The following is a 26,392-nucleotide window of genomic DNA, read 5'->3' as shown; positions in this document are numbered from 1 at the left end:
ACGCTCAGCTGTTACTCAATTAACGGCTCAGTGTTTGCTACGCCCATGCGTCATGGAAGAATCTGCGGTTCTCGGCGACAGTTTACTATCCACAATTCACAGAATCCGTTGTTAAACGAGACGCCAGAGGCTGGGATGACCAAGTTATTCTTCAGTGGTATGCTTCTCTTACATTCCACTACAATATTCATGGGTTGATGCATGGCTTAAACATGACAGTTACCTTTCTAGCGCTGACTGCAGGAATGATCACTTCATCCAGCGCAGATAGTCTCCACACACTCGGATGCGCATATTTTTGCCCACAGTATCGCATCTCGTCTAGCATAATCTTCGAGCGACCACAATCTATAATTACCTGAGAAGCTTTCAAAAAGTCTCATCCGAGAATGACGTCATGACTACTCTTGTAAGACGACGAATTCTAAGGGCTGTGTATGGCCACTTACACCCGCACGAATGGTACATCTTCCTGTAGGTTTTACGTATTTCCCATTAGCGACCTTCAGCAGAGATGTTTTGTTGTCGACGAATACGGTTTTCTGCAACTGGCGACTGTACTCCGAAATGACTGAATATGATGCTCCTGAGTCCACAAGAGCTTGGGCTGGTCGGCCATCCATGAGGATATCGACGTGGTTTCCTATCATTTTTGTAGTGATCAACGGCGGAGGATTTTTTCTTCGACGGTCTCACCTCCAAGGAAGGTCGCACCGTTTAGTTTTCCAGGTTGCGGTGGCTAGGAGATAGGCTGGAGCTTCTAAACGGCGTTGGAGACCTTGATCGGCGTGTTGGGGAGCGTCCTCTCCGGCGGCTAGCTTGCGGTGATGGTGACCTACGTCGTCCTGCTCCCACATCTTCTTGTTCATCTTCGTCGTCCCGGAGTGGGCGTCCGCTAAGATCGGTCTGCTGTCTTCTGGCGCGGGCGTCATCAGATACCCGCCGCCTTTCTCGACAATAGAGCACCACATGTCCCGGTCGTCCGCTGTGGAAAGATACTGGTTGGTTTGCCTCGGCCTTGCAGACGTCAGTCTACCTTGATGCCCAAACAGGTTCCTCATGCGGCATTGTAGGAACGTAACTCCGCCTGGATCTCGACTTTTTCACCGTTTTAAAGGGAAATAAAGGACGAGAGATTGAGTTGAATGTCTGTTCCACTTTCTCCCTGATGAACTCTTGAAGCGTCTCGGTTTTTTGCTTCCGAACTACCTCTCTCACTATCTGACGAAGAAAAAGTTGCTTCCTCCATCAGAGACATCGATACGACATTTGGAAGCCGTTCAAACTTCTTACGTGTAATTCGTTTTTGATGCATTGTCTCGATATACTGGCAACATTTTATGAAGTCGTCTGCTGTCGAAACTCCTTCAGCAGTAGCGTTTGATACATGTCCTCAAAAATGGTTGAAATGGCTCTGAGCACTATGGGGCTTAACATCTGCTAACCTAACGACATCACACACATCCATGCCCGAGGCAGGATTCGAACCTGCGACCGTAGCGGTCGCGCGGCTCCAGACTGAAGCGCCTAGAACCGCTCTGTCACAGCGGCCGGCTACGTATCCTCATCAACACCCTTCATGAGTTGTGCAACCTTAATCTTCCTACTTCCTCCTTCCTTCTAGGATACACTATTTTACACAGCTCCAAGACGTCTTGAATTTAGTAGGATTCTGTCGTTTCTCCAGGACGTTGTGCCCTGCACTTATATTTTTCTTCAGCCTTACACTTCTGTCAATGTGTGTCGCCGAAGTACTTGCGCAGTTCTGCCTGGAATAGTTCCCAGCTTGTGAACTTCTCCTCGTTGTTCTCGTACCATTGCTTGGCAATGTCCTCGAAGTAGAAAAATACGTTAGCCAAACACACGGTGTCATCCCATTTGGCTGTACGCTCATATACTTTCAGCCACTTGTTTGGATCTTGCCCATCGTCACCAGAGAATCCGGAAGGATGTCTCATGTGGTGGCACAGTTACTGTCATTGTAACGTCCCCTTCTTGATTGCGATCCGTTGAATATGGCTCGAACTCTGGTTTCTCTTCACGTAAACGGCGGCTCTGTCGTGGCCTGATTGGAGCCACTGTGTCGTCGATAATGTGCGCTATCACAAGTTCCAATACCCAGCTACTCCAGCAGAATAATGTCTCGTAGAAGAAGATGTAATTAGATGAATGACGAACACTGACTTCGCTTAACGAAGGTTTATTCAGCACTTGCACATACAAGAGCGCGTAGCGAACTGCCTATGGCCAGAACACACACAGTATATATATACAGCTACAGAACATTCCAGTGCCATGATTCGCTACATTTGTGGATACTTCTAGAATGTAGTCGAAACGAATATGTAATTAAAATTGCACAGTCCAGGTGAGTTTTGAACTCACGATTCTCCATGCAACAGTTTAGTATCATAACCACTACACCACGGTGCTACTCAGCTCCTTCTACGACAATATAAAAAATGAAGAAATAGAATCCGGTAAGTGGTGGTAAAAAGAAATACAAGGAAACCAAATTAGGAAAGATAATCGAAACAAAGAAAGTACATTTGAACACGCGAGAAAAAAAATTCCTTCAACAGACGGCTGTTGTCGGATCATAAATTGAGAAAGATGTTTCGAAAAACAGTGTATGTCTGAAGCACAACACAATATGGAAGCGAAACGTATTGTCGGCAAAATTTATCGGGTACTCGATGCTTCCTTGTTCAGATACTACTATGCGACGAAAAAAAACAGTGATTTCTTCATTTTGTGAAAGTTTCACACCCTCGTATCACAGGTCAGGGGTGTTTCCGGGGAAATACCGATCAACTAGACAAAAAAAAAATCTTCTTAGGGGTGCTTACTTCATAGTATGTCGTCTGTTCAAAGAGTAACTTCGTAGTCGACGGTGCAACCATTTTGCTGAAAGAGTATGTATGTATTAATTTGTGCTGCAAGTTGTTGAGACTATCAAACGGCTCTTGAACCGCGTATGTGTTACCCCGTGCGTGAGCGAAAAGCGTGGCAGGCGGCGTAGCCAAGACGGGTTCCCCCGACGCACGGGCCGCGCTTGTGCTGTCCCACTTTCCCAGTCCCGAAGGCGGCGGAAGTGGCGGGCGGACACGCGCCCAAGGCCACGGCTCTGTGCTTGTCGCCTCTGCCAGTGGGCGGTGGATTCGGGGGTGCACTGACAAGATTCCTACTTGTGCCTCGAGGAAAATATTGTCATTATGCCTTCACATTCGTTCTACCACATTAACCATTCCGTTATCTTTAACTTAACGGAAGATTCGGTAACATTAATTGGAATGAGACACTAGCCGGGACTGTTTCAGTCAGTTTTGCCAGTATATCTATATGTTCCTCGTGATAGTTTCCAGTATGATGCCCAAGAAGATTATCAGCGAGACAGGTAATTTCTCACGTAATCTGTCTATAACCTAAAGATGTTTGAACACAGTAGCCTCTACTAGGCCTTGTGCTAGTTGGGGCGCTAGTCTTTCGACGTTCTCCAGCCCTTCAACGGACTGGCCCAATCTGTTACGGAGGTACGTAGAGTTTAACATAAACTCCGCGCCCTGTTCCAGCTTGTCATTTTTCACGAAGTAAATCGTTTCCAAAGGCGAATGAAGCTGTGACAAATCATACAAACGACCTAGGACAGGACGCAGACTGCTGTTTTGTCGTCTGAAGCTCCTCCACTTACAAGGATACCACATGGCAGTTGGATTTCTGTAAGTCTTTATGTTTATAGTACTTGAAATTCTGTAGTCAGACATCACTCAATTAGGCAGTTCAGTGCAACTGTCAATTCTCGAGAAAATCTACATTGAAATTATTCGAAAGTCTTCTTCAATAATTTATGGTGAATTTTGTCGACCTGGTACATGGGTCTGTTGTAGAATGTCTGCGTACGACATGGGCAGCCATGGTATGAATCCCCACCAATGCAATTTCTTTTAACAATGCTACATGTTCTAAAAATATTTCCGTGGATTATACAATACTTTAAAATAAAAATATTTGGTAGAGTTTGAGACCGGTAATCGCTGGTTCGTCTTGTTTCGGTAATTTTTCATGTCCTTCGTTGAGATCTGATATCTATATCACATAAATACAAAATTCATCAGATTTATGCTCAGTAACTCAACAGTCATATTTATGAAAATGCACGTCTTCTTATTTGTAATTGTATATAGCAAACAAAATGTGAATTCTTACTATTTTTCGCCTTTATACATTTTACGCTTCACAGAAACTCATAAAATGCCCAGGTATTTAAAAAAAAATTTCATCACCCGGGATGCCCACATTACACGCGAGCACTCTGCCACAGAACCTTGAGACAGGACGAAAACATCATTACTGACCTCAATATGCTAGGAAAATGTAAAAATGTACTTTTTTAAAGACTTTTTGAGAGTTGCATTGAACTGATTTTGGGATTTTGATATTAAAGTTCTGTACTTTACATCCCATGGATAGAAAAATTACAAAAATCCTATTCCCGTGCGTCCTCCTTTTTAGCTAACGGGCTATCAAAGCATTATCTTTTAGGTTTTGCAATGGTGCCGGGGAGATTTTGTGCAGGACAAATAGGCGAATTGTATTAAGCGTATTTGAACAAACCTCTAGTGTTTCTCTCTTAATTCTGTGAAAGTTAATCAGCGATGTATACCGCCATTCGAAGTACCACTAAATCCCTAAATTCTCCGTTAGTGAGGAAATTTATAAGTCATCGCCACGGAAATAGCAGTGCTTTCATTAGTGTGCAATCTACCACAGATTGTCCTTCTCGATTGCCTGTTGAAATTAATAATGCCACATAACTGTACCCTTACTCTCATTCAAAGCCTGTTGAATTGTCTACCCTACGAAATGAGCAATTTCCAGATCTAAAAGATAATGCTGTGCTTCTATTTGTAGGGGCTCAAAAGATTCAGTAAATCACTAACCCAATTAGTTAGGGTTATCCATGCTATTTTAATGATTTTGACGTGTCTCAACAGCACCGTTCAACTTCGGCAATGCGTTCCTATGAAAAGTTAGATACCGCGCAGCATATTTGGGCAAACTACATGTGACAGGATGAAACAATTTTCTGTTTACATATACTGTGGCATACGAGATTCTATAGTCTGTTTTGCATTACTTTGTGACAATCATTTTTCTCTGTGGTGGCATCTCAGAGAGAGCTTACTATTATTTTAGCTGTCTAGCAGAGTGATAGAAATCTACATACTCTGGTATGTCGACAGCATTCACAATCAGTTGTAACTCTGGTATTCTCTCCCCCAGTTCTGAATTCTGTGATATAGCCTTTGGATGTTGGTGTAAACCTGTCACCTGAACACCAGTGAAAAGAACTCCATTCATATTTGTTGTAGAAGCGGAAAGCGTTTCAGCGGAATTATCTGACGTGAAAGCTGATGTGGTTCATCCAAGAATTTAACTCGTACTTAAATAGAATATAATCCGTTGAAAAATCATTTAGTAAGACAATTTTTTCTTTCTGACCGAGCATAAACATTAGAGGGCCATAAATTAAGCCGTTGTCACCAGCAAGTAATACAGGGACATGGTGACAGGAGTGCAACTCTGGTAAGCAAGCGGTAGATCGTCGCGGACACTTTCCTTGCCTGGCGTCGCGTCAGCGGTTGCGCGATCGGCAAGCGGGGTCGGTTACGTAAATTTGTGAAACCGTTGCGACGGACCCACGGCGAAGCCAGACAAAGCGAGCGGTGGTAACCTGTCCTCGCTGTCAGTTAACTCACTAAGGGATGTTTCCTAACAGTATACAGACGTAATAACACCTATGTTGTCGTAATATCAGCTTGTGTGTGTGTGTGTGTGTGTGTGTGTGTGTGTGTGTGTGTGTGTGTGTTCGGGGAGGGAGATTTTTTGATACCGAATCTAATGAGATAATTCATGTGTTACGCATATGTCGACATTTCGGTGTAAAAGTTCTTAAGCTGTAGTACGATGTAGAGTGATGATCCTTTGGTCGATTGTTGATAGCATTTCGTAAACCAGTTAGGGCAGACATCACATAATGAAAATCACATTGCATATGAAACACTTAGCGGTTACAATTGCCTGGATTTTTGTCTATTAGTATGATAATCGCGATGAACAGTGTTGGTGCCCAGAGAAAGCAGTGTATAGCTATAATATTTGTTTTCCATGTCCGCCGGCCCGAGTGGCCGTGCGGTTCTAGGCGCTACAGTCTGGAACCGCGAGACCGCTGCGGTCGCAGGTTCGAATCCTGCCTCGGGCATGGATGTGTGTGGTGTCCTTAGGTTAGTTAGGTTTAAGTAGTACTAAGTTCTAGGGGACTGATGGCCTTAGAAGTTAAGTCCCGTAGTGCTCAGAGCCATTTGAACCATTTTTCCAAGTCAACATACCGTAGCTTGAAGTACAAGGCGCAGAGCCGGCCGTTATGGCCTAGCGGTTGTAGGCGCTTCAGTCCAGAACGACGCTGCCGCTACGGTCGCAGATTCGAATCCTGCCTCGAGGATGGATGTGTGTGATGTCCTTAGGTTAGTTGGTTTTAAGTAGTTCTAAGTTCTAGGGGACTGATGACCGCAGATGTTAAGTCCCATAGTGCTCAGACCCAATTGAACCAAGACTCACTCAGTCAGGTTGTAGTGTGACGTATACTACGGGCTCCTTTCCCTGTGGTCGTGCGGGAGGAAACACGTTGGCATTCACTCGATGACACAGACCACGGAAAACGTAAATCAGTGTGGCTATAGGGAGAAGAGAGTAAGGAAAAAATATACCGATAAGAGCTAAATTCATTTAGTTCTTTAAGACTCATTTTGCGCATTGAGGCGGTAATTGGAAATAAAGTAGTTCAGTTGGGATTAAGTTGATACGTCGATGGTGGTTTCTAGAAAAATTCGTATTCGAATGTCTCTGACTGTGGTAGGGGGCATAAAATGTTCAGTCGAAATGCCAGTGAGGCTGTAGTAGTTAAATGATTCGTCAGGCCTCACGACGAATGAACGTGGAGTCCCTACTGCAGGGTGTTTAAAGAAGAATCTTATGATTTTGGTAACCTTTTCCATGAATCAAGACAGAAACGTGGGGCAAATTTAGCAGACTACTAACTTCTTAATTTCAAAAGAACCACCCTATTTTAGAAGTGTGTATCTTCTACGTGAGTGCATCTACAACCTTGACTTTCACAAATGTTCAGTATGAGCACCAGACGCACGGCAAACATCCAGCCGAAGTCACGTATTTTCGCGAATACGCCTAGAGTTATCTGCACTAACTCTGCCTCGTCCCAGTTCACCCAAAGTTATTGTAAGGGTAAGCACGGCTGTCACATAACCGCTATAGGAAAAAAAAATAATATCCAGTGAGAATTACAGTGCTTTCCGCCTGACTAAAGTCGTACTTAACAGTTGTAACTGAATGCCCGTGACGAAATAATGAACGCAAAGCGCCTAGTCTTGCTGTCTCTTAGTTACCTCGACTCCACTCTCAATAGGTAATGAACGAGCGAGCAGGCTGCACCAGAGATACTCCCTATAGGTAACGGCATGAATCGTTGCCTTAAAGACTGGTGTCAAGCTAACTTCGTTTCAATGCGTAAGTTAAAAACTACCCCGAGTTTCCGTATTCGTGCATTGAGGAGACTTGTGAAATTGGACGAATTCTTTTTAAACGCCTGGAGTTTATAGGCGGTGCTTAAAGTCCTTGTTTGGGGGAGAACAAAGGATCACGGCAGACACTGTTAGCTCCCCTTTACGACTTCATCGAGGTAGCAAGTGCAGGTTCTCTGGTTAGAGCTGTCGCCGTTGATTTGCGCCAAGTTGTGGAACATGCGCCGTAAATTAAAGTTCATTTCTACGGGGAAAATAATTGGGTTCATTACTAACACAAAAGAGGACGCTTTGCAAGTGGAAACAGGGCAGAATACTTACAGAAGTCCTTCTCTTGCTGCAAGAATTTGACCTAATGCAGGACCATGTTTAATTCGCTAGCATTATTGCTGCTTCTCAGAAATTTCCCATAAGGAGCGCTTTTCTCTGGCTTTGAAGTAGTTACACAAATTAAAAGCATAATTCATAAATAACTGCTAGAGTTCGTCTTTTCTCTTCTGACTGGTTTGATGCGGCCCGCCACGAATTCCATTCCCGTGCCAACATTTCATCTCAGAGTAGCACTTTCAACCCATGCTCTCAATTATTTGCTGGATGTATCCCAATCTTCTTCCTCTACAGTTTTTACCCTCCACAGCTGCTCCTAATAACATGGAAGTGCGCCTTAAATGATGTCCTGTCTTTCTTTACCTTCTTTTCAGTGTTTTTCACATATTCCAATTCACTCCAATTCTGTGCAGAATCTCCTCATTCCATACCGTATCAGTCCACCTAATTTCCAACATTCTTGTGTAGCATCACGCATCAAATGCTTCTATTCTCTTCTGTTTCGGTTTTCCCACAGTCCATGTCTCACTGCAATATGATGCCGTGCCCCAAACGTACAGTCTTCGAAATTTCTTCCTCAAATTAAGACCAACGTTTGACACTAGCGGATTTCTCTTGGCAAGGAATGCTTTTTTTTCTCTTCCTGCTGCTAGTCTGCTTTTAATGTCATCCTTAGCAGAATTCCTTCATCACCAATCCTGATGTTAAGTTTCTCACTGTTCTTATTTTTTGCTACTTCTCGTTACTTTCGGCTTCCTTCGATTTACTCTCAATCCATATTCTGGAGTCATTATCTGTTGTGATTCCAGTCTTTTACTTCAAGTTTTTGCTCCACTGTTTCGGAAACTTCAGGAAGACGATTGCCTTCCTGTCGGCACCGTAATAAACGACACATCAGAAGTTACATATGTGATGTAAATCGCAGAGATTTGTTTTAAAATTATGATTACTATTTGAGCGTCTACATACTCATTTCCAATGTACCTACAGTAGTTCAAGCCAATCATTAATTTCATTGTCGCCGGCAGGGGTGGCCGAGCGGTTCTAGGCGCTACAGTCTGGAACCGGGCGACGCTACGGTCGCAGGTTCGAATTCTGCCTCGGGCATGGTTTTGTGTGTGTGTGTGTGTGTGTGTGTGTGTGTGTGTGTGTGTGTGTGTGTGTGTGTCCTTAGGCTGGTTAGGTTTAAGTAGTTCAAAGTTCTAGGAGACAGATGACCTCAGAAATTAAGTCCCATAGTGCTCAGAGCCAACCAATTTCATTATCAAAACTGACTTTGTCTGCTGTGTCATGCCCTTAGCGGCAGTCTTGGGCTCCCCCGTCATGAGAAGTTATTCCGCTAGAACGAATGTAGTGTAGTCGCTGCCATTTCCCACGGTCACGGAATAGGCCTGTGCTTAGGAAATGACTGATTTCACTTGGTACACCCGTACTACTGTTTGAAGTTTTCGAGGAGTTGCGGTCGCCGGATGTCGCGCCAAAGCGCGGCGGTGCCAGTTGCAGCCGTTGCTGCCTGTCGGTTGCGGAACAGGGAGGGTGGGCGGGGGGGGGGGGGGGGGGGGAGGGGGGACGTGCGACGGAGCTGGGCCGAGCCGGTATAGCTGCTGATTACAACTGGGAAGCGACCGCTAGATAAGACGATCAATAGCCCCGTCCGCGCGCCAGCCGCCGCCGCCGCCGCCGCCGCCGCCGCTGCTGCTGCCGTTGCCGTCACCGCCACCGGCAAAACACCACGGCCGGTGCGCTGGCACTTGGCGGCTCAGAATGTGAACTGGCACGAAACTGCCGGTAGTATAAGTTCTCCGTGTTGCCATTATCTGCTCCCCGTGTTAAAAATACAATCAGAGGAAGCCGCTCTTTAGACGCAGACATGATGAAAGTGTGCCATGATTGTTAGACTCAGTTCGCTAGAGCTTCGTTGAAATGCAGTTTTGGAATATGACTACTAATATGAGAAATGCAACATAAAAAAGGTGTAGCAAGCGTCGCGAAACGGATTCGCTGAAGTGGTTAGTAAAAAGTCTCTGCTGTTTAGAAATGCACATATGATAAGAAAGAACAGATGATGTATGCATTAATTGCAGTCAGTTAAGTAAATGTTTTTAGCATTATGTTGATTTGCTTGCAAGTACTAACCAGATGAATGTAGTCATGGACATAATGGAGCAGTCGTAGAGAATTTTACGGGGTAAGAGACGTCAGTGTTAAAATTTAGTTTCAAATGAAGTGGAACGAACAGGTTTCAGTATTAAGTGTACCTGCTCCCGATTCGTGTTACTCTACGCAAAAGAAAGTTTCATTCTTGCGAGGGGATACCATCAGAATACGCCAATTTAAAAAAAGTCACGTGCTCATACTGGAAGTATATTACTTCCACTGCACTAATAAAGCCGTGTTCTTTAATCAATAATTTAAGTTTTGAACCAATTTTCGTGTAATAGTTTCCCATTTTATGACTGTTCCTCGTGAGGCACAGCATTACTGATTTCCGTGTATCTTAATTGTTGTATTTGAGTTGCTCAACCACACAACATGGCCCTCCAGTTTTACGTGAGCTTATCCGCCGCCTACACGACACAGTAACACATCGCCTGTAATGTGGCGTCCCGGTCAAAATGGTTTGTACCAGACAGTGAGCCAAGTGCAAAATGCCGCTAACAGAAAATCTGATACACTGTTCACTTAGACTGATTTGCCTGCTGTTGGAATGTGACTTACGCAAAACAACCTTGGAGTAATTTAATGGCGGTGATCACACCGTGTGTGTCTGCTTAGGCAGTAATTGCAGTGAAACTCTAATGAAAACTTTACTAAAAGCTGCATTCTATCGTTTAATAATTTGGGTAACTAAATAATTGATCCCTGTTTCGTAGTATTCGTGACGGTGCAGATCCTTCGGGAAGTTGTATCGTTTCTGGTCGAAACTAAGTGGTTTACCTTCCCTTAATTGTTGTTTGCATTGAAGGCACACACTCGTGTACCGTACTTCAGATTTGCCTTTTTCAGTTTCCTTTGTAATATAGATGCCTTATTTTTAAAAAAAAAATCGGTAACGTAGGGATACCATGTGATTAAAAGTGAGAGATGTAAAATGAGACGAACGCCTGAGGTGCTCTACTCAAGAAACTTATTTTTTTAATCGGTATGTCAAACTGTTCTGAGATGTGACAAATTATACACAGAGAAATGTGACTTGCGTGTGAGATCTAGAAATTTTTTATATTATCGATTTGTTTTATCAAACGAAGGTTCATTGTAAGCGCACACATTTTTCGCCTTGATTTTTTTTCCTACCTGCTTAACGATTTGTCGTGAATTTTTTTGCGGTGTCTAATCCTGCAGCTGTATCTTATTTTCTTCTTTAGTTGTAATTCCTCACCAAAGATAGAAACGTTGGCTGGTTCCTACAGTTCACGCGTCTATCAAATTAAATGTTTATAGTAGAATCCATCTGATTCTTGTGGGTACTTTGATTGGTATTCTTTATTAATTTTTGCTTAAAATAGTTCTCGTGATCCATTAACAATACCTAAATGTTCAGCTTTAACACTTTTTTTACGAGAAGCAACTACAAGGAAATAAGTAGCTTCCTATGAATACCTGAGTGCAATGTCAACAGATTATTATTATTATTATTATTATTATTATTATTATTATATATGTTGACTATCACTTTCAGCAAAGGTGTGGCATTGCTCTTAGTAGCGAAAGAGGTGATCAGGATAAATTGGGAAGCTTATGAATTACAGTGCATGCTCATCAGCGTTGCGAACATTTTACTAAACGCGCTTTCTGTCGTTTAGTTATTTGCGTAACTAAGTAATTGATCGCTGTTTTGTAGCAGTAGACTGGGTTTGTCATTGTAGGAAAGTGCTGTGTTGTTGTCGAATCTAAATTTAGCAGATTGATACTTTCCTTTCGCCGTTAAATCAGTTCTATCTGCGGCTGCGTCTCTAATAACGCTGTAAGATACATTGTCATAGCTCTTTGTTAATGAGATCTGTTGACATTGCAAGGAACTGGCCGCACAGAAAGACACGACAAAATTGCAGAAAAAGCATGTTCAGTAAAGACGGATGGAATGTCGCCAAATCTGTATTGCGGCAACTGCGATTAACAAGTACGCACGTCTGTCGTGGTGCTGCAAACGCTGTTGGCCCAAATGAAACTGCTTTCCGCGAGTGACAGCTTCTAGATCACAGTGCGGAGAAACTTTTGCATGGAGTAGTCGAGCGCTGCCGCAGTGTAGTTTCTAGAGCAAGGCACAGAAAGCGGGAGATGTACTTGTTTGACGGTGTAAGTTCGCAGGTCGCCCGGGACCCCCTGTTGTCCACTCACTCTATTGATCGGGCGGGCAGACGGTCTGCCTCCCTATCGCCCACTCTCCTCGCCCGCTGCTGCTGCTGCCGCCGCCGCCGTTGCCTCCGCCTCCCTGCCTGCCTGCGTGTCTCCCCCTCCCACTGCGCTCTGTAGCTGTCGTGCCCCGCTCCCACTTCCGTCCGCCGAGCCACCTCCTACCTTCCCATTCGCTCTTCAGGGGAGGTGGAAAACAGCTGAAGAGCCATGTTTCACAGTCCGCATGCGGCGGGACTCCCTCGCGACGCAGCATTTCTGTCGAAACTGTTCATCCCTGTCAGCAGCGGTCCGAGCGGAAGGTTATATCCCAGATTTGTTGCTTCGGCATTGTCTCGTTCATCGCAATAGAGTAATGTTTTGCAGCTTACACTGGGGTTTCGAGACGTAGGAGTTGGAGTAAAGTCACACTCAGACAACGAAGGGTGAATAAATCCCTTGATATTCCTCTAGAGTTCGTTTTGTTGTCTTCAGACAGAAGACTAGTTGGATCCAACTTTCCGCACAAGTCTATGCTGTAGAAGTCCCTTCGTCGCTGCAAAACTAAGGAACTTTCATCCACTAGAACCTGCGTATTGTACTGAAACCTTGGTCTCAGCCTATATTTACCGTCCACGCTTCTCTCTCATTGCCGTAAAACCATTCCTTCATGCTCCGGGATGTGTCCTATAAACCAATCCTCTCTCTTACTAAAGTTACGCCACGAGTTTTTCTTCTGATTCAATTAAGTGAAACTCCATTAATTATCCGATCTGCATTCTAATACCCAAAAGTTTTCTGTAGCACACACTCCAAAAGCTTCTATACTTGTCAAATCTACTAAACGCCAACCTATTACTTCCATATAAGGGTGCAATCCCCACTAATGCTTTCAGAAAGCACCTCCAAACACTTAAATTTACTCTCGATGTTAACAAATATCGCATCTGAAAAGCTGCACTTGATTTTGCTCGTCAACAGTTTAAATATTCTTTACTTCTGCCATTGTTATTTAGATGCCCAAACAGCAAAACAAGTCTACTTTTTGGCAGTTTATTCCCTTATCGTCATTTCCCCATCATCACCTGTCTTAAAGCACAATTAACATTTTTGAAGTTTACATTGTACTCCTATGACCTATTTTCGAGTCAGTATCCATCCCGTTATATTAAAAGAGTAGCTTGTCTCTGGTGGAATTGGTGTCTTTGCCAAACCACAAAGTTTTTGTTTTTCTCCCTTTAAATTCCAAATTCGTTGTTAGTTCGCTTTATTAGTTTTTTATACATCTACAAACATACTTTGCAAGCCAATGCGAAGTTCGTGGCAGAGGTTACGTAGCGTTGTATCACATTTTACTTTTTTTTCTCGTTTCAGTCTTAGGGCGTGCAGGGTGTATGGTGCGTAAATGTGTATTTGCGCACTGATATTTGTCCACCATTTGCGTTGCGTAATGGACTTAAGTATATTCCTGAATTTCTTAAGTGAAGTCATATGCGTGCGTTGGCCGTTTTATTTTGAAGAACCACTTCATTTTATTATTTAGCGATTTGATTTTTATAACATCGATCACGCTGTGTTTTCATTGTAAATAACTTCTTTTAATATGTTGTGTGATCGCAGTTTGACGACAGTTCGTTCGCATAAGGGTTGCATGTATTCCTTTTGCGTAAGGATTTCACGTCTGAGATAGCAGGTCAGTAGTGCCCAAGGGCGCGAAATTAGTTGATGAATAATGAAAAAACTGGTTATTTCAAAATAAAATAATTCACACCGGGAAATATTTTCCCTCAAGAAATAAACAGCTGCTGTGGACTCGTACATAAGAGGTTACCAGACTCTTGCTTTACTATTGGCTTTTTAAACTTTGTAAGTAGACATTCGTGGCATAATTTTCGTCTAGCAGTTCAGGTGTTGGAGCATTCCTGTTACACTTTCTATAGAGTCAAACCTGAGATCACATATGCTGCCTCTGTTGAATGCATTCATGATCCCCTATTTGTCCTATTTGCCATAAGTTCCACACACAATCTTCTAATATGGGATGCACGAATGTTTAGCAAGCAGTCTCATAGTCACACCGACAGCATTTTCCCGGTATCTTACTAGAGAACGGAAGTCTGCCACCTGCTTTACCCACGATTCAACACTCTACAGCCATTCCGTTCCATATCCCCACTAACTCTGATTTCGATTGTAACTCATTGTTGTTGCAGTTACGGGATACTACTATCCTGCCTTTTGTGAAGTGCCCTTTTTCCTTCCTGAACATGTAATGCAAGTTGGCAATCTTTCCACATCGTCGAATTACATTTTGCGTAAGGTGACTGTCGAGCCACAATCCTGCCTTTACCGCCCTCTTGTAATACCTCTTCAGTATCTGTTGATTCTGAGAACTTTTCTGGTTTCGATACAAATTGTAGGTAGTCTTCTGCTTCTTAGAAATTTCCAAGATTCTTATTTCTAAAGCATTTTTTTCACTCATGCATTCCGTCATTCACATATCGTGTTCCATAAATTGTACCATGAAGTGAGGCAGAAACACACTGCTGGCTACTTCTTTAAAGTAGACAAACAGTAAACGAAGTCTAGCTTGAATCTATTCAAACTACAATTACTTGGTATGTATATGTTAGGAGACAAACAACTGCCGGAAAAAAACTATTCTACTTTCGTACTACTCAGCTATTAATTATCTAGTACCTCGAACAAACCCATTTAACTTTACATAGACCACTATTAGCTGTTTAGAGGGGGATGCGTAGCCTATTTGGAATTTGTTTCTGGTATTGCGCTTTTGAACTGCAAAATTCTTCCAAAATTCACTCTTGTTATTAATTACGAATACTGTTACCTTGTATATGTAATTACACGTAAGTGTAGGAATCCCTAGGTTCCTGTAGGAGATTGTTATCAACTTTACACAATATCTCCTAAAACATCTGTACTTTCGAAACAAGTGCATGGCAGAAGCTAGCCTACTTCCAATATAGGAGAGTTACTCCACATATGAAGTGTGAGAAGAAAGATACCAGAAATGGCTCTGTGCGTGCTGTAATTAGGCTGATCTTGTTCTCGTGATCCCCACGTGACTGATTTATAAATAGGGTGTAGTATATTCCTAGCACCATCAATTAACGTTAGTTGTTGAAAGTAGTTCCTCTTACACGTTTCTGTAGAATAAACATTTTTTTCACTGTAGCTGCACTGCCCCAGATTATTATACCATATGACAGGATTGAATGGATGTATGCTATAAATTTTCACTGCAGAACGAGAAAAGCGGTCAGAAGTAAGATTTCTGGTTAACTTCTCTACATTATGGTGTCCCCTCAGTTTAATATGTATCTAAATGCACAGGAACTTGACTCGTGAGACTGGTCCAGTTTATTTTGCTTTCTACTTCTGCTACCTGTAAGTCATTGTGAGTTTTGGGGAACCAGCTGTAAGATTCAATTACTCTCCTGGCTGCGTCTGGTATGGGTGTCTCAGTATACTTGTCATCAGTAAACAGTTTCTCAGGAGTTCTACAGAGTTTCGACTAAATTGTTTCCATCAAGAACGGGAGTGGACAGCAGTGAACCTTGTGGCAAATCAAATTTGTTTCCCCACTCTTAATTTAATCGTACCCTGTCGTATTATTTGCCACTGCGGCACTTTTTTCTGTAACATGTGATACCATGCACGGAGAAGATATTTGTCTTACCATTTTAGGTTCACTAGAAAAGTTTACTGATCTGCGCAAACAAAGGCCTTGCAAGATCACGGAAATTGGCAAGAGAGAAATTTTTGCTTAGTTGTACTAGAATTGACGTCGTGAAGTCATATATTGCCTTCTCTGTAGAGAAAAATTTGTGGAAATCAAACTGAGCTGCTGTTACGAGCCGATCAGAAAGATATTTTCACTACTGCTCCGTTAGAAGATATTTAACGAATGGAAAAAGTGTTTGCAGAAACCTGTGTAGGACCAGCAGAAGTCATTTAAAAATGAACTACGTCCACAAAGTGAAAAGTTTGTGCCGATATTTACGCTTCCATTTCATTATACAGCTGTGGAAAAAAAAGGGTGATAATTACTTGGTGCACTTAAATTTGTAAGGCGCAGCTGATCATATTTGTTACGGATATGTCCCACGTGCCTATGACGTCTCTGTAAACCAGATATGGACGGACCGAAGAATGCTGCAGATTGATTATTGCCGATTTTCGCGTTCAGTCATATTTTCAACTTAGAATTAGTCTGATACCAGTATCGAAACCTAATGCGGTTATTGATGGCTGTGCCGCGGTCATTTATACTTCTTTTTTTCTTCATTGTGATTGCACTGCCATTTGTAACTTGAGAAATTACCGCTCCTGTAGCAACAACTTCCGGTAGCGTAATTTTTTTCCTTTGTAGGGTAAGCGACTAATAGCTGTGCAGTAGGTAGCCGACTAAGCTTTGCAGGTTACTCTTATTAGCAGAGACTCGTTTCGTACTCTGCGGTCATTGCTGGAAATTGATCTGACTGTAAGAACTATGAATGGATGAAAAGAAAGTTAGATCTTGATTATATTTTGAAGTAGATACTCTTTTCTTTGCCGAGAAATGCCTTGTAGTCCATTTTTAATAAAACATATATACGCTAGTTGACAACGGAACCCCCTCCCCCCCAAATACAATACTGGTTCTTTAATGAATCGAACTCCCACGTATAAAACATCCAAACTTTACAAACAAGCTAATGTGTCAAATACTTGGTGTTAAGCATGTGGAATGGTCGACGACGTTAAACCAAAAATTAAGTTCGTTTTGTTAGCTTCGGGTTACTCACACATAGATTAATGTAGCTAAAAGTTTGTGACTATACTTAGTAGTGAAGTACTAAAGTAAAACGCCTTGCCTGATACTGAAGTTTTACTGCAGGAACAGTAAAAACTATTTTGTGGGGGGCGTCGACGAGAAAAAGTTTGGAAAAGGTTTGAATTTATGTGTAAAGTTGTTTGGAAGTAGCGGAATACTCTCATGAATATAGCCTGGGTAATCTGCGCGCCGTTACACGCTGCCTCTAGACAGTTTTTAACTGAAATACTTGTCTTACTGTGTGAAACCTTTAACACAAGATTGCACCTCCTAATGAGTAGACCTAGACGTCAATTTGCAGATCGGTCAATAATTTCAACATAGTAGAAATCAAATTTTGTTACTCAAGGAAGCCACCAGAAAGGCGATATGCGGCCGGGACCGTGTGACCATTTTAGCCTTTCATATACGGGACAAAATAACTGTCCCTGAAAAATATTTGTAAGATTGCAGCGGAATTAGTCAATGAATAGAACACACACACACGTCAAGGAAAACGTTGGAAACAGTGACAAGTGTCACTACGCTTGAGTGGATGTGTTTAGTGACCAGCTGAATGAAAAAAATAGTACCCACGATAAAACAGCGTGTAACAGTTCTCACGTGGAACACAATTGATGCAGTGTGTGCAGAACTGTTTGTGCAAGAGCTTGGAAGCGTCTTAACAAAACTCAGCAGTCTGCAGTGTAAAACTTCGTGGCAAAGTGGCGCAAAACCGGCCCTGCACCGAATAAGAGTATTTGTGTTCAGTAAAAGGCTTAATCATCCGTCTGTATTGCTATAAATTTTTCTAGGGCAATTTTATCTTGACCACCACGTAGATAATTACCTTGGGGGGGGGGGGGAGGGGTAGCCACGGTAATTGTGAGGAATGTAATTCCTCGAAATAGAAACTGCACAGATCTCTACGACGTCGTAAAATTACATTTTGGTAGAGATCAAAACTATTTTGCTTGAAGTTAAAGTTCACGCGCCAAGTATTTGTATTTCTTGGGTTCAGTACAAATGTTAACGTGGGTTAGGTGTATATACCTTAAAAGTACTAGCTGGCATTAGATGCTTAGATATGTACATGGAGCTTAAACTGCTATATTCTGCGCAGTAGAGCTGATTCTAGATGCTTGCATCAGCGGTGTGGATGGTGCAGCTGATCATGAAGCTGCAAGTACACAGACACAAATAAAAATATCGTCGCCTTACCTGAACAAGACAGTGGATATAAGCAGTTCAAAGAATGTATTAGAACATACCATGCTAGCACGAAAATGGCAAATGTTGGATGACACCTCAGCCGAAAAATTTCGCAACAATGTTAGGTCTTTTCTGCTTAGTAGATGGACCATAATAAAGCTGAACCGAATGGTCGGAAAGTAAAGGTCGATATAAAAGAAATTACATTACAGAAAAAAAAATGTGGTGTAAAAAGGAAATATCAGGCGTCGAATGGGTGAAATACAAACATTGCGTAAGCTGTAGGTTGCTAGGAAACATGAATATGTTGCCATTAAAAAGTTATTGAAGTAAGGGCTATAGAATTATAGTAAAGCTCGGTTGCTATTTGGTGTCAAAAGGAAGTGCTCTTGTTGACGCTATAATTTGTTGCATAGCCAAAGTGCAATGTGAAAGTGAGTACGATGTGAAGCTGTCGTAAAGGTCTCTAGAGAACATAGGGAACACGTTATGATTGATATCTTCGCTTTCTCTCATAAACACAGTGACATTTAAAAGTAAATTAGGGAGTATTAGGTGATTTTGACATATTGTAGTAACGTATTTACTCTATTGTTACCGAAGTATTGACATCTGCAATAAGAACCCACACAAAAAACTGCGATTTTGCTCTTGCTTTGCGATGTGGCGGAGGAAAGGAAGGAATACTGTTGTTTCTGAGGAGTTTCCCAAGGGTACAAAAAGTTGGGGTTTATCTGTAGTTAGGTGAATTAGGAGTTTGACGTTCAAACTCTTCCCGCCCTCCACAACCAGTAAGCAACATTTCATTTCGCGAGTTTTAGAGTTTAGAGCAGTTTTTCCCCCTCCGCGAGAAAGTTTGTGGACGTAAACTTTTAGTTTCAACTTCCCTCTGTGCTCCCTTCCTCGAGTCTTTGCAGCGAAACTTTGTCGTGCTTAACTTTATGGTTGTGGGGCTCATCACGACCTACTCTCCATCCCGAAAACATCAGACTGGGGATCGTTTATATCCCGGGTTCCGCTGAAAGTTGCTTCAAATATACGGAGGTACATGAACCGCAAGACTACCATCATAGACATTGACGTGATTACGGTATTCACATTGCTGCGCAGTTCCTTGAAAGCTTTTGTTGTAGAGATAAAATTTATTTTATAACTTCCGGCATAAGATTTATCCGTCTCTCGGAAATTCCATATCCTATTTCCATTCCAATTAAATTTCCATGTGCATAATTACTCATTAACTGTGCCGTTACTGTAAAGATTTTTTTCTGTTTGAAAACGAGTGTTACCATATGAAAATACGTAATTCCGAGGTGTTTTCTTTTTACGGTGTTGTTTGACGCAGTGAGTCATCAAATGGCAACCTTAAGATGTAGGGATGTAACCTGACCTGAACCTCAAGGTCTCCGGTGTCGCTCTCTCTCTCTCGCTCTCTCTCTCTCTCTCTCTCTCTCTCTCTCTCTCTGGTCTCCGCGCCTCTGTCTGCGTGAGACGGATCGATGCTGGCCGTAGTCCGTGGGAGGGCCCCGGATCGACTCCCAGGACGAGCAGTAGCTCCACATGGTGTGCACAATGCATTCCAAATTCGGCTCATTGGTGCCTGCTGATAATGAACTTCCTTTCGCCCGGTCCTTACAGGTTTTTATTAATGATGTTCCTCAGTCTAACGGAAACTGAACAGAAGAATACCTTCAGTTTGCAGTTTTACTTATTCCTTCACCAACCTGCCAGAATATAAAAGTTGACCGATGCTGCCGATACCCGTCAGATAAAGTACTTAACGATAGAGTGCTATGTGCTTTAAGTACATGTTAGTGACATTCAATGTGAGCTTATCGGAGCGAACATAAAAAATTAGTTACTACTCTTTCCCCATTTAATAGCTTCTGTGTAACCTAGTTCTGTCCTTAGACAGTTACGGTTTATTTAGCAAACATGGAAATTTTAAGAGAGAGAATTTACTGAATGTTCGCTGAAGATGGCGGTATTTACTGATAACATTGCAACATTTGCACAATTATTTGTCATACTTTTGACTGTGTTCTGGTCCATTTTCTGGTTTTCGTCAAACAAAAAGACAAGAGCAAAATTTAGAATTGTTGTTCATGATAACAACAACAACGATATCAAGTAACATCGCATGGCCCATTGCTTATACGTTTACAAATATGTGAAAACGTTAGTGTGTATTGTTAGACTGAAAAACAGTAATACCAGAGATAATTTAATTTTTTGCTGATTTACTTTATATTATGGAAGGTAGTGGACATAGTAATTTTCTTAAAACGTCTGCTGACGGTTCTCTGCAGAGCTGAAACGTTACAAGGAAATAACTAATTAGAAATAAATTAGTTAAGAAAATATTGAACTGAAATGAATGGACGTTATTATTTGATTTGCCAGTTAAACAGTTACTTTCGAAAGATCAGCTTCAGTTTCTTCCTCCCGTTTTTGCGTTATTGTTAATTACAATAAAATAACCACTTAATACCCGTTTGTGTAAGAGTAATAGTAATATGTTCGTAACGTCGAATGAAGTTAACAGCGAGAAATTTGACGAGGTTTATCTTTGGCTAGTAGCAATTTGTCACGTTCACGGAAAACAATTCCAGCGTAAATAGATAATTCGACGCTATTTGGATGTTGAAATTACACACACACACACACACACACACACACACACACACACAGGATCAACTGTTCACTGTTGCAATTCTATAAAGAATGGTGTTACTTCGGTATTGTTAACTGGCAGAATACCTAACTTAAAAGACAGGAGCAGATTCCTGTGCTTGCCGATGCCCACCCAATTTCTTCACTTACCTTGCAGAGATAATTAAACTCACTGTTTTGCAGGCGGCTTTACGGTGCAATGACGCACGTGTGTACCTATACAGAAAGCTTGGAATAGTCATAGGCAAATAATTTCTGTTGGAATTAGAATTTTATTTAATTTTTCAATAGGTCGTAAAATTGGGGAGGTTCCTAATACTTCATACACATGGGGGCATGCATTTCCGAGTTAAGGAAGAAACGAATGTTTTGCAGAGTGATAGTCAAAGAATTATAACATTGTAAACAATATTTAACAGCTGTGGAGAGGCCAAACCTTCTGTAATAGTTAAAAACATGACAAAGACAGCTAATACAATTCTTATCCTATTTGTGTGGAAGGTTCACATTACGACAGAAATCCAAGGCTCTCCTTACAATTTCCTGTAAAACAGGCCACAAACAGTTAAAACCTTTCTCTGGCTTGTTATACGATTTCAGATAGTTTTAGGATCATTCCAGTCTCATGTTATCATCTCCAATCTCACTGAAATTTTTCACAGATGTTCCTCAAACAATAATACTAAGTGGTGCAAAATTTGAACTAAAAAATATAAAAACTAACTTTTATGCAATGGTTTCAATGGAGGGTGTAAAATGCCATGCAATGCCTAATATAGTTTTGACCAAATATAAAATGGCTTACAATTGACTCTGTTAGTACTCCAAAGGAGATGCTTTCATCAGATGCACAGCTGTTTTACTCAATATGCCGTCCAAATTTCAAAGCTATGTGAGGTCAAAATTGAGGAAAAATCAACTGTGACAGTTTTTTAAAAAAAAATTGTGGCTGCGAATATTTTTAGACAAACAAAATATATTGAGTGCCGTTATTTGTTAGAATTCTAGAAGTTGTAAGTAAGTGAATATACAATGAAAATAGTTTTTCATCAAATTTGTGCACACCGTGCCTTTGCAACATATTACCATTGCCAGTTTTTTTCTTTCATGCGAAAGGGTAGTTCTTTCTATACTTCATAAGGTTGGAGATGCTCTGGGTAAGGTCAAGAATGTTGAGACCATCATCAGACACCTGCATACCATTTTAATAAGGGCATTTTGTATAAGAAATGAAAATGTTTTGTTTGGTAGGTGTGTTGGTAATTAATTACTAAATACATTTTTTACAAAATTTTCTTCGTTTCACACATGACCAAAACTTTGAATCTAACTGGAATGAAAACCGTTTCTCCTGCTTAATACGAAGAAAGGTGTTTTTCCTTGTTCTTCTCGTGCATTGTTAATGTATCCAGACTTTTAAGTTTCTGCAGTCATACAATTTTAAACTTTTAATTCATATGTGGTATCAACCAACCTGCTTACACATTTACTTGTACTTTGCAAATACCATCTTCATGTAGCCTTGTAAATCTTACTTCAAAACATTTGTCATTTCAGTGAGAATGAATGAACTTGACGAGTCGATCCTTTCTGCAGTTCCTTGCTGTAACCATCAGCATCTGATAACATAGAGGAGGATAACAAGAAGCAGTTTGTTGTGAACCTTATTCTATCATGTTCGGCAAAATTTTAGTGAGCTATTGTTCTTCAGCTGCTATTCATTTATCAAGAGCACACAAGTCCTTTTTAAGAGCATTTGTTTTTGGAAACGTATTATAACATTGCTTTTGCTAAAACTTAGAATTAACTTAGAAGCATGGTTTCACAACAGTATAAGGTGATTAAATCTGTTTAAAGACCATAACCAAATTAGAGTTTCAGCAGCCAGTGCTGATTATCTTGAAACTTGTTAATTGACTGGAGTCTTATTATTTTTTTTACGGTTGCTAAAAAATGTTAATTGTAGATTCGGTTGTCAAGACAAGTCATCTTCATGTATACTCTGCAAACCACTGTGAGGTGCATGGCAGAGGGTATGTCCCACTGTACCATTTATTAGGGTTTCTGTTCCACTCGTGTACGGATTATGGATATAAAAATTGTTTGAGTGCCTGTGTGCATGCAGTAATGATTCTAATCTTATCTTCACGATATCTATGTGAGTGACACATAAAGGGTTGTAGTATATTTGTATCGTAATCGTCTGAAGCTGGTTCTTGAAACTTCGTTAATAGATTTTCTCGGCATAGTTCAAATCTTAGCTCCAAGAGTCTTCCAGTTCAGTTCCTTCAGTATCTCTTTGACTCTCTCCCATGAATTAAACAAACCTATGATGATTCGTGCTGCTATTCTCTATGTGTGTTCAATATCCCCTGTCAGTCCTGTCTGATACACATCCCACACACTTGAGCAATATTCTAGAACTGCTCGCATGAGTAATTTGTAAGTAGTCTCCTTTATAGACTGATAACACTTCCCCATTATTCTACCAGTAAACTGAATTCTACCACCTGCTTTACCAACAACGGAGTGTATGTAATCACTTCTCTTCGCATCTCTACAAAGTGTTGCACCCAGGTATTTGTATAAGTTGGCCGATTCCAACAATTACTGACTGATAATATAGTCATAGGATACTAAGTTTATTTCGTTTTGTGAAGTGCACAATTTTACATTTCTGAACATTTAAAGCAAGTTGCCCATCTTTGCACCGCTTTGAAACCCTATCAAGATCTGACTGAATTTCTGTGCAGCTTCTCTCAGTCAGTATGTCATTACGCATAACTGCATCATCTGCAAAAGGTGTTAGGTTACTATTAATATTGTCTGCTAAGTCATATATACAACGTGAACAGTAAGGGTCCCAACACATTTGTCTGGGGTACACTTGGAATTACTTCTACATCTGACAATGACTCCATCCAAGATAACATGCTGTGTCCTCCCTACCAAAAAGTCCTCTACTTTTGAGAATAATTGCAGAAGGTAGTGGCTCAGGGCCTACATCTGGATCCATTCATACCACACTAAATAATTCTAATAGGACACATCTGCGCCAAATATGTGAAATCTGCAGGATAGTTGGCAACAAATATCTCAGTGCATCCTTGGAGTCCAAAGTACCAGTTTGTTACAGTGCAAACTGGAGAACTGATTAAAACACACCTTTAGAGAACTTGTACAAATGTACTAGTGTCATCCACAGTAGTCTTTCCCAGCCAAACACACTGGTTGTGTGCTATGTTTTATTTTTGTTGACATCCACCAATAACTATCACCCTTATTGAACAAGTTGCCACCAACAATTAAAACACAGCATGTGTTACCCACGTGCATCAGCAAACAACTGTTTAGATGAGTGTACCAATTCTCTAAGTACTACATTTATTCACACAGTTATCTGTATGTGTGTAGTAGGCTGTGCTGCTTTTTGAGTTGTCACCAGTATTCCATTTTCATAAATATTTCTTGGCTATAATTAGATTTATATACAAAGTAAAACTACTTGCAAATATATAGGATGACAGCATTTAAAATAACAAATCTACCAGACATTAAATATAGCAACATTGTGTGGGTGTTCGGCAGTAATATTTTCGAGGTAATTTTTTCACTTCATCCAGGTGATCTCCAAAACAAACAAAACTCTTTCTAGCACAGAAACAACTGCTCTTGGTAAAGAAACAGAATAGTTGATAATATTTAGTAGTACATCGAAGTTATTCACAATATATCAAAGTTTTGCTGTTCTGTAGGGTATGTTCAAATTTCAGGTGATCAGATGGTGAGTCCTAAAATTGGTTCAATCAGTGTGGAATGACCTTTTCATTATCAGTTAGAAGTGCTTGTAATCAAGCAGGTTTCTCTGGAACTCTCACTGTAGTGATTTAAATGTTGTGTTTATTGTGTGTCATATCCGAATGTGTGTAGCAGAGATTAATTTGTAATTGGTGGAAAAATTGTCGTCACAAAACTCATACTGAAGTTAATTGAAGTAGGAATTTTATCAACATGGTTTCAAGGTATTTTTTAATTCATAGTGAATGCAAAGCATTAAGCAGAACATAAAGAATTCTCTCTCTTTCATTCTAATAAAATCAGTTAATTCTCCATCATCCGCTATTTGTAGCTTGTTGTTGAATTTGATTGGCCTGGACACTTACTTTTACTTTGTTTGCTCCTATGCATTGAGGTAGCTAATGGATATTAATCAGTTTCCTTGTAACCACCTTGTTGATTTGTTATGTTCATGAGATATTGAACTCCCCCCCCCCCCCCCCCCCCCCCCCCCCCTCAAGAAACAGAAAGTTTTCAGGTAAAACAACAAAGGTTATTGCCATAAGCTACATAGCTTCAGTGAGGCAGCTATAATGTAAACTATATGTACAGCTTGAGTATTGACGGTTACTTACTGTAACAGCAAAACAGTCTATACTTTCAGGTGCCCAGAAGTAACTAATTTTTACTTAAAAGTATTTTACTCTCACACAAAAAATAAAATTAGATTGATAAATTTGTTTTCATTTTCAGGTGTGGAGCATGATGAAGCATAGGGTGTGCTACAGAAGTGTGTGATGACAGTGGCAGCCCTCTAGTGCACCAGGACAAGTAACTCATTTCTGTGACTGAACTGTTGTTTCGACACTCATGGACAAGCGCAAGATGTTGCCGAAACGTCCTCGCATGGATAATTTGCGTGGCCCGATTGCTAACGGCCCTATGCAGACTCGTCCTCTTGTGGCCCTCCTGGATGGTCGTGACTGTTCAATTGAGATGCCGATTCTGAAAGATGTTGCTACTGTAGCATTCTGTGATGCACAGTCAACGTCAGAAATACACGAAAAGGTAACGTGACTATACCGAATTTTCGAAAGACTGGGTGCAAGAACAGTTGGACGTAATGCGGTAAAAAGTGTATTTTATTAAGGAGTTAAAGCCATTGTTTAATTGAAATGTGTACATTTCATAAATTTGGGAAATGATTTTGTACTGCAACACCTACCGTTGCTTAATGTGTCGACAAATGTGACATATGTCAATAGTTATTGAATTTTATAGATCTAAACATTTTAATCCTCGCATCTTACGCGTAAATAGTGTTGTAGTGTTAATTGTTCTGAAACATTTACCTGAATCAAATAAATTATTTGTGCTGCTGCTGCTGCTGCTGCTGCTGCTGCTGCTACTACTACTACTACTACTACTACTACTATTACTACTATTATTATTTGGAGTTGAATGAGGGCAAGGAGAGTACAGTAGCTCAAAATACTCACAAGACAAACAGATTGTTTCTTGTATTTACAAATTGAGTTTTTGCTTGAATTTATACTCAAAAGTATGAACATTTGGGAAGGAGTGATCTGCTTTAGAGTCTTACATCACAAATGTAACACAGTTTTCTAATTTTTTTTTTCTGAAAATGGCTCTG

General features: G+C 41.0%; 1 protein-coding gene across 5 annotated transcripts in view; it reads left to right on the top strand.

The window, feature by feature from the left end:
* Positions 1-26,392, top strand: part of LOC124605404 (C-terminal-binding protein) — a 191,474-nt gene that overhangs the window by 50,912 nt on the left and 114,170 nt on the right. For all 5 annotated transcript variants that reach the window (XM_047137053.1, XM_047137049.1, XM_047137050.1 and 2 more), the window contains exon 2: positions 25,492-25,806. In XM_047137053.1, the coding sequence (XP_046993009.1) occupies positions 25,609-25,806 (198 nt within the window). In that variant the 5' untranslated portion in view covers positions 25,492-25,608. The remainder of the gene's footprint in view (positions 1-25,491; positions 25,807-26,392) is intronic.

The sequence above is a fragment of the Schistocerca americana genome, chromosome 3, assembly GCF_021461395.2.
Source record: "Schistocerca americana isolate TAMUIC-IGC-003095 chromosome 3, iqSchAmer2.1, whole genome shotgun sequence".
Taxonomy (NCBI): domain Eukaryota; kingdom Metazoa; phylum Arthropoda; class Insecta; order Orthoptera; family Acrididae; genus Schistocerca; species Schistocerca americana.
Note: the sequence above shows the minus strand (reverse complement) of the source record. Positions and strands in the feature narration are given on the sequence as shown.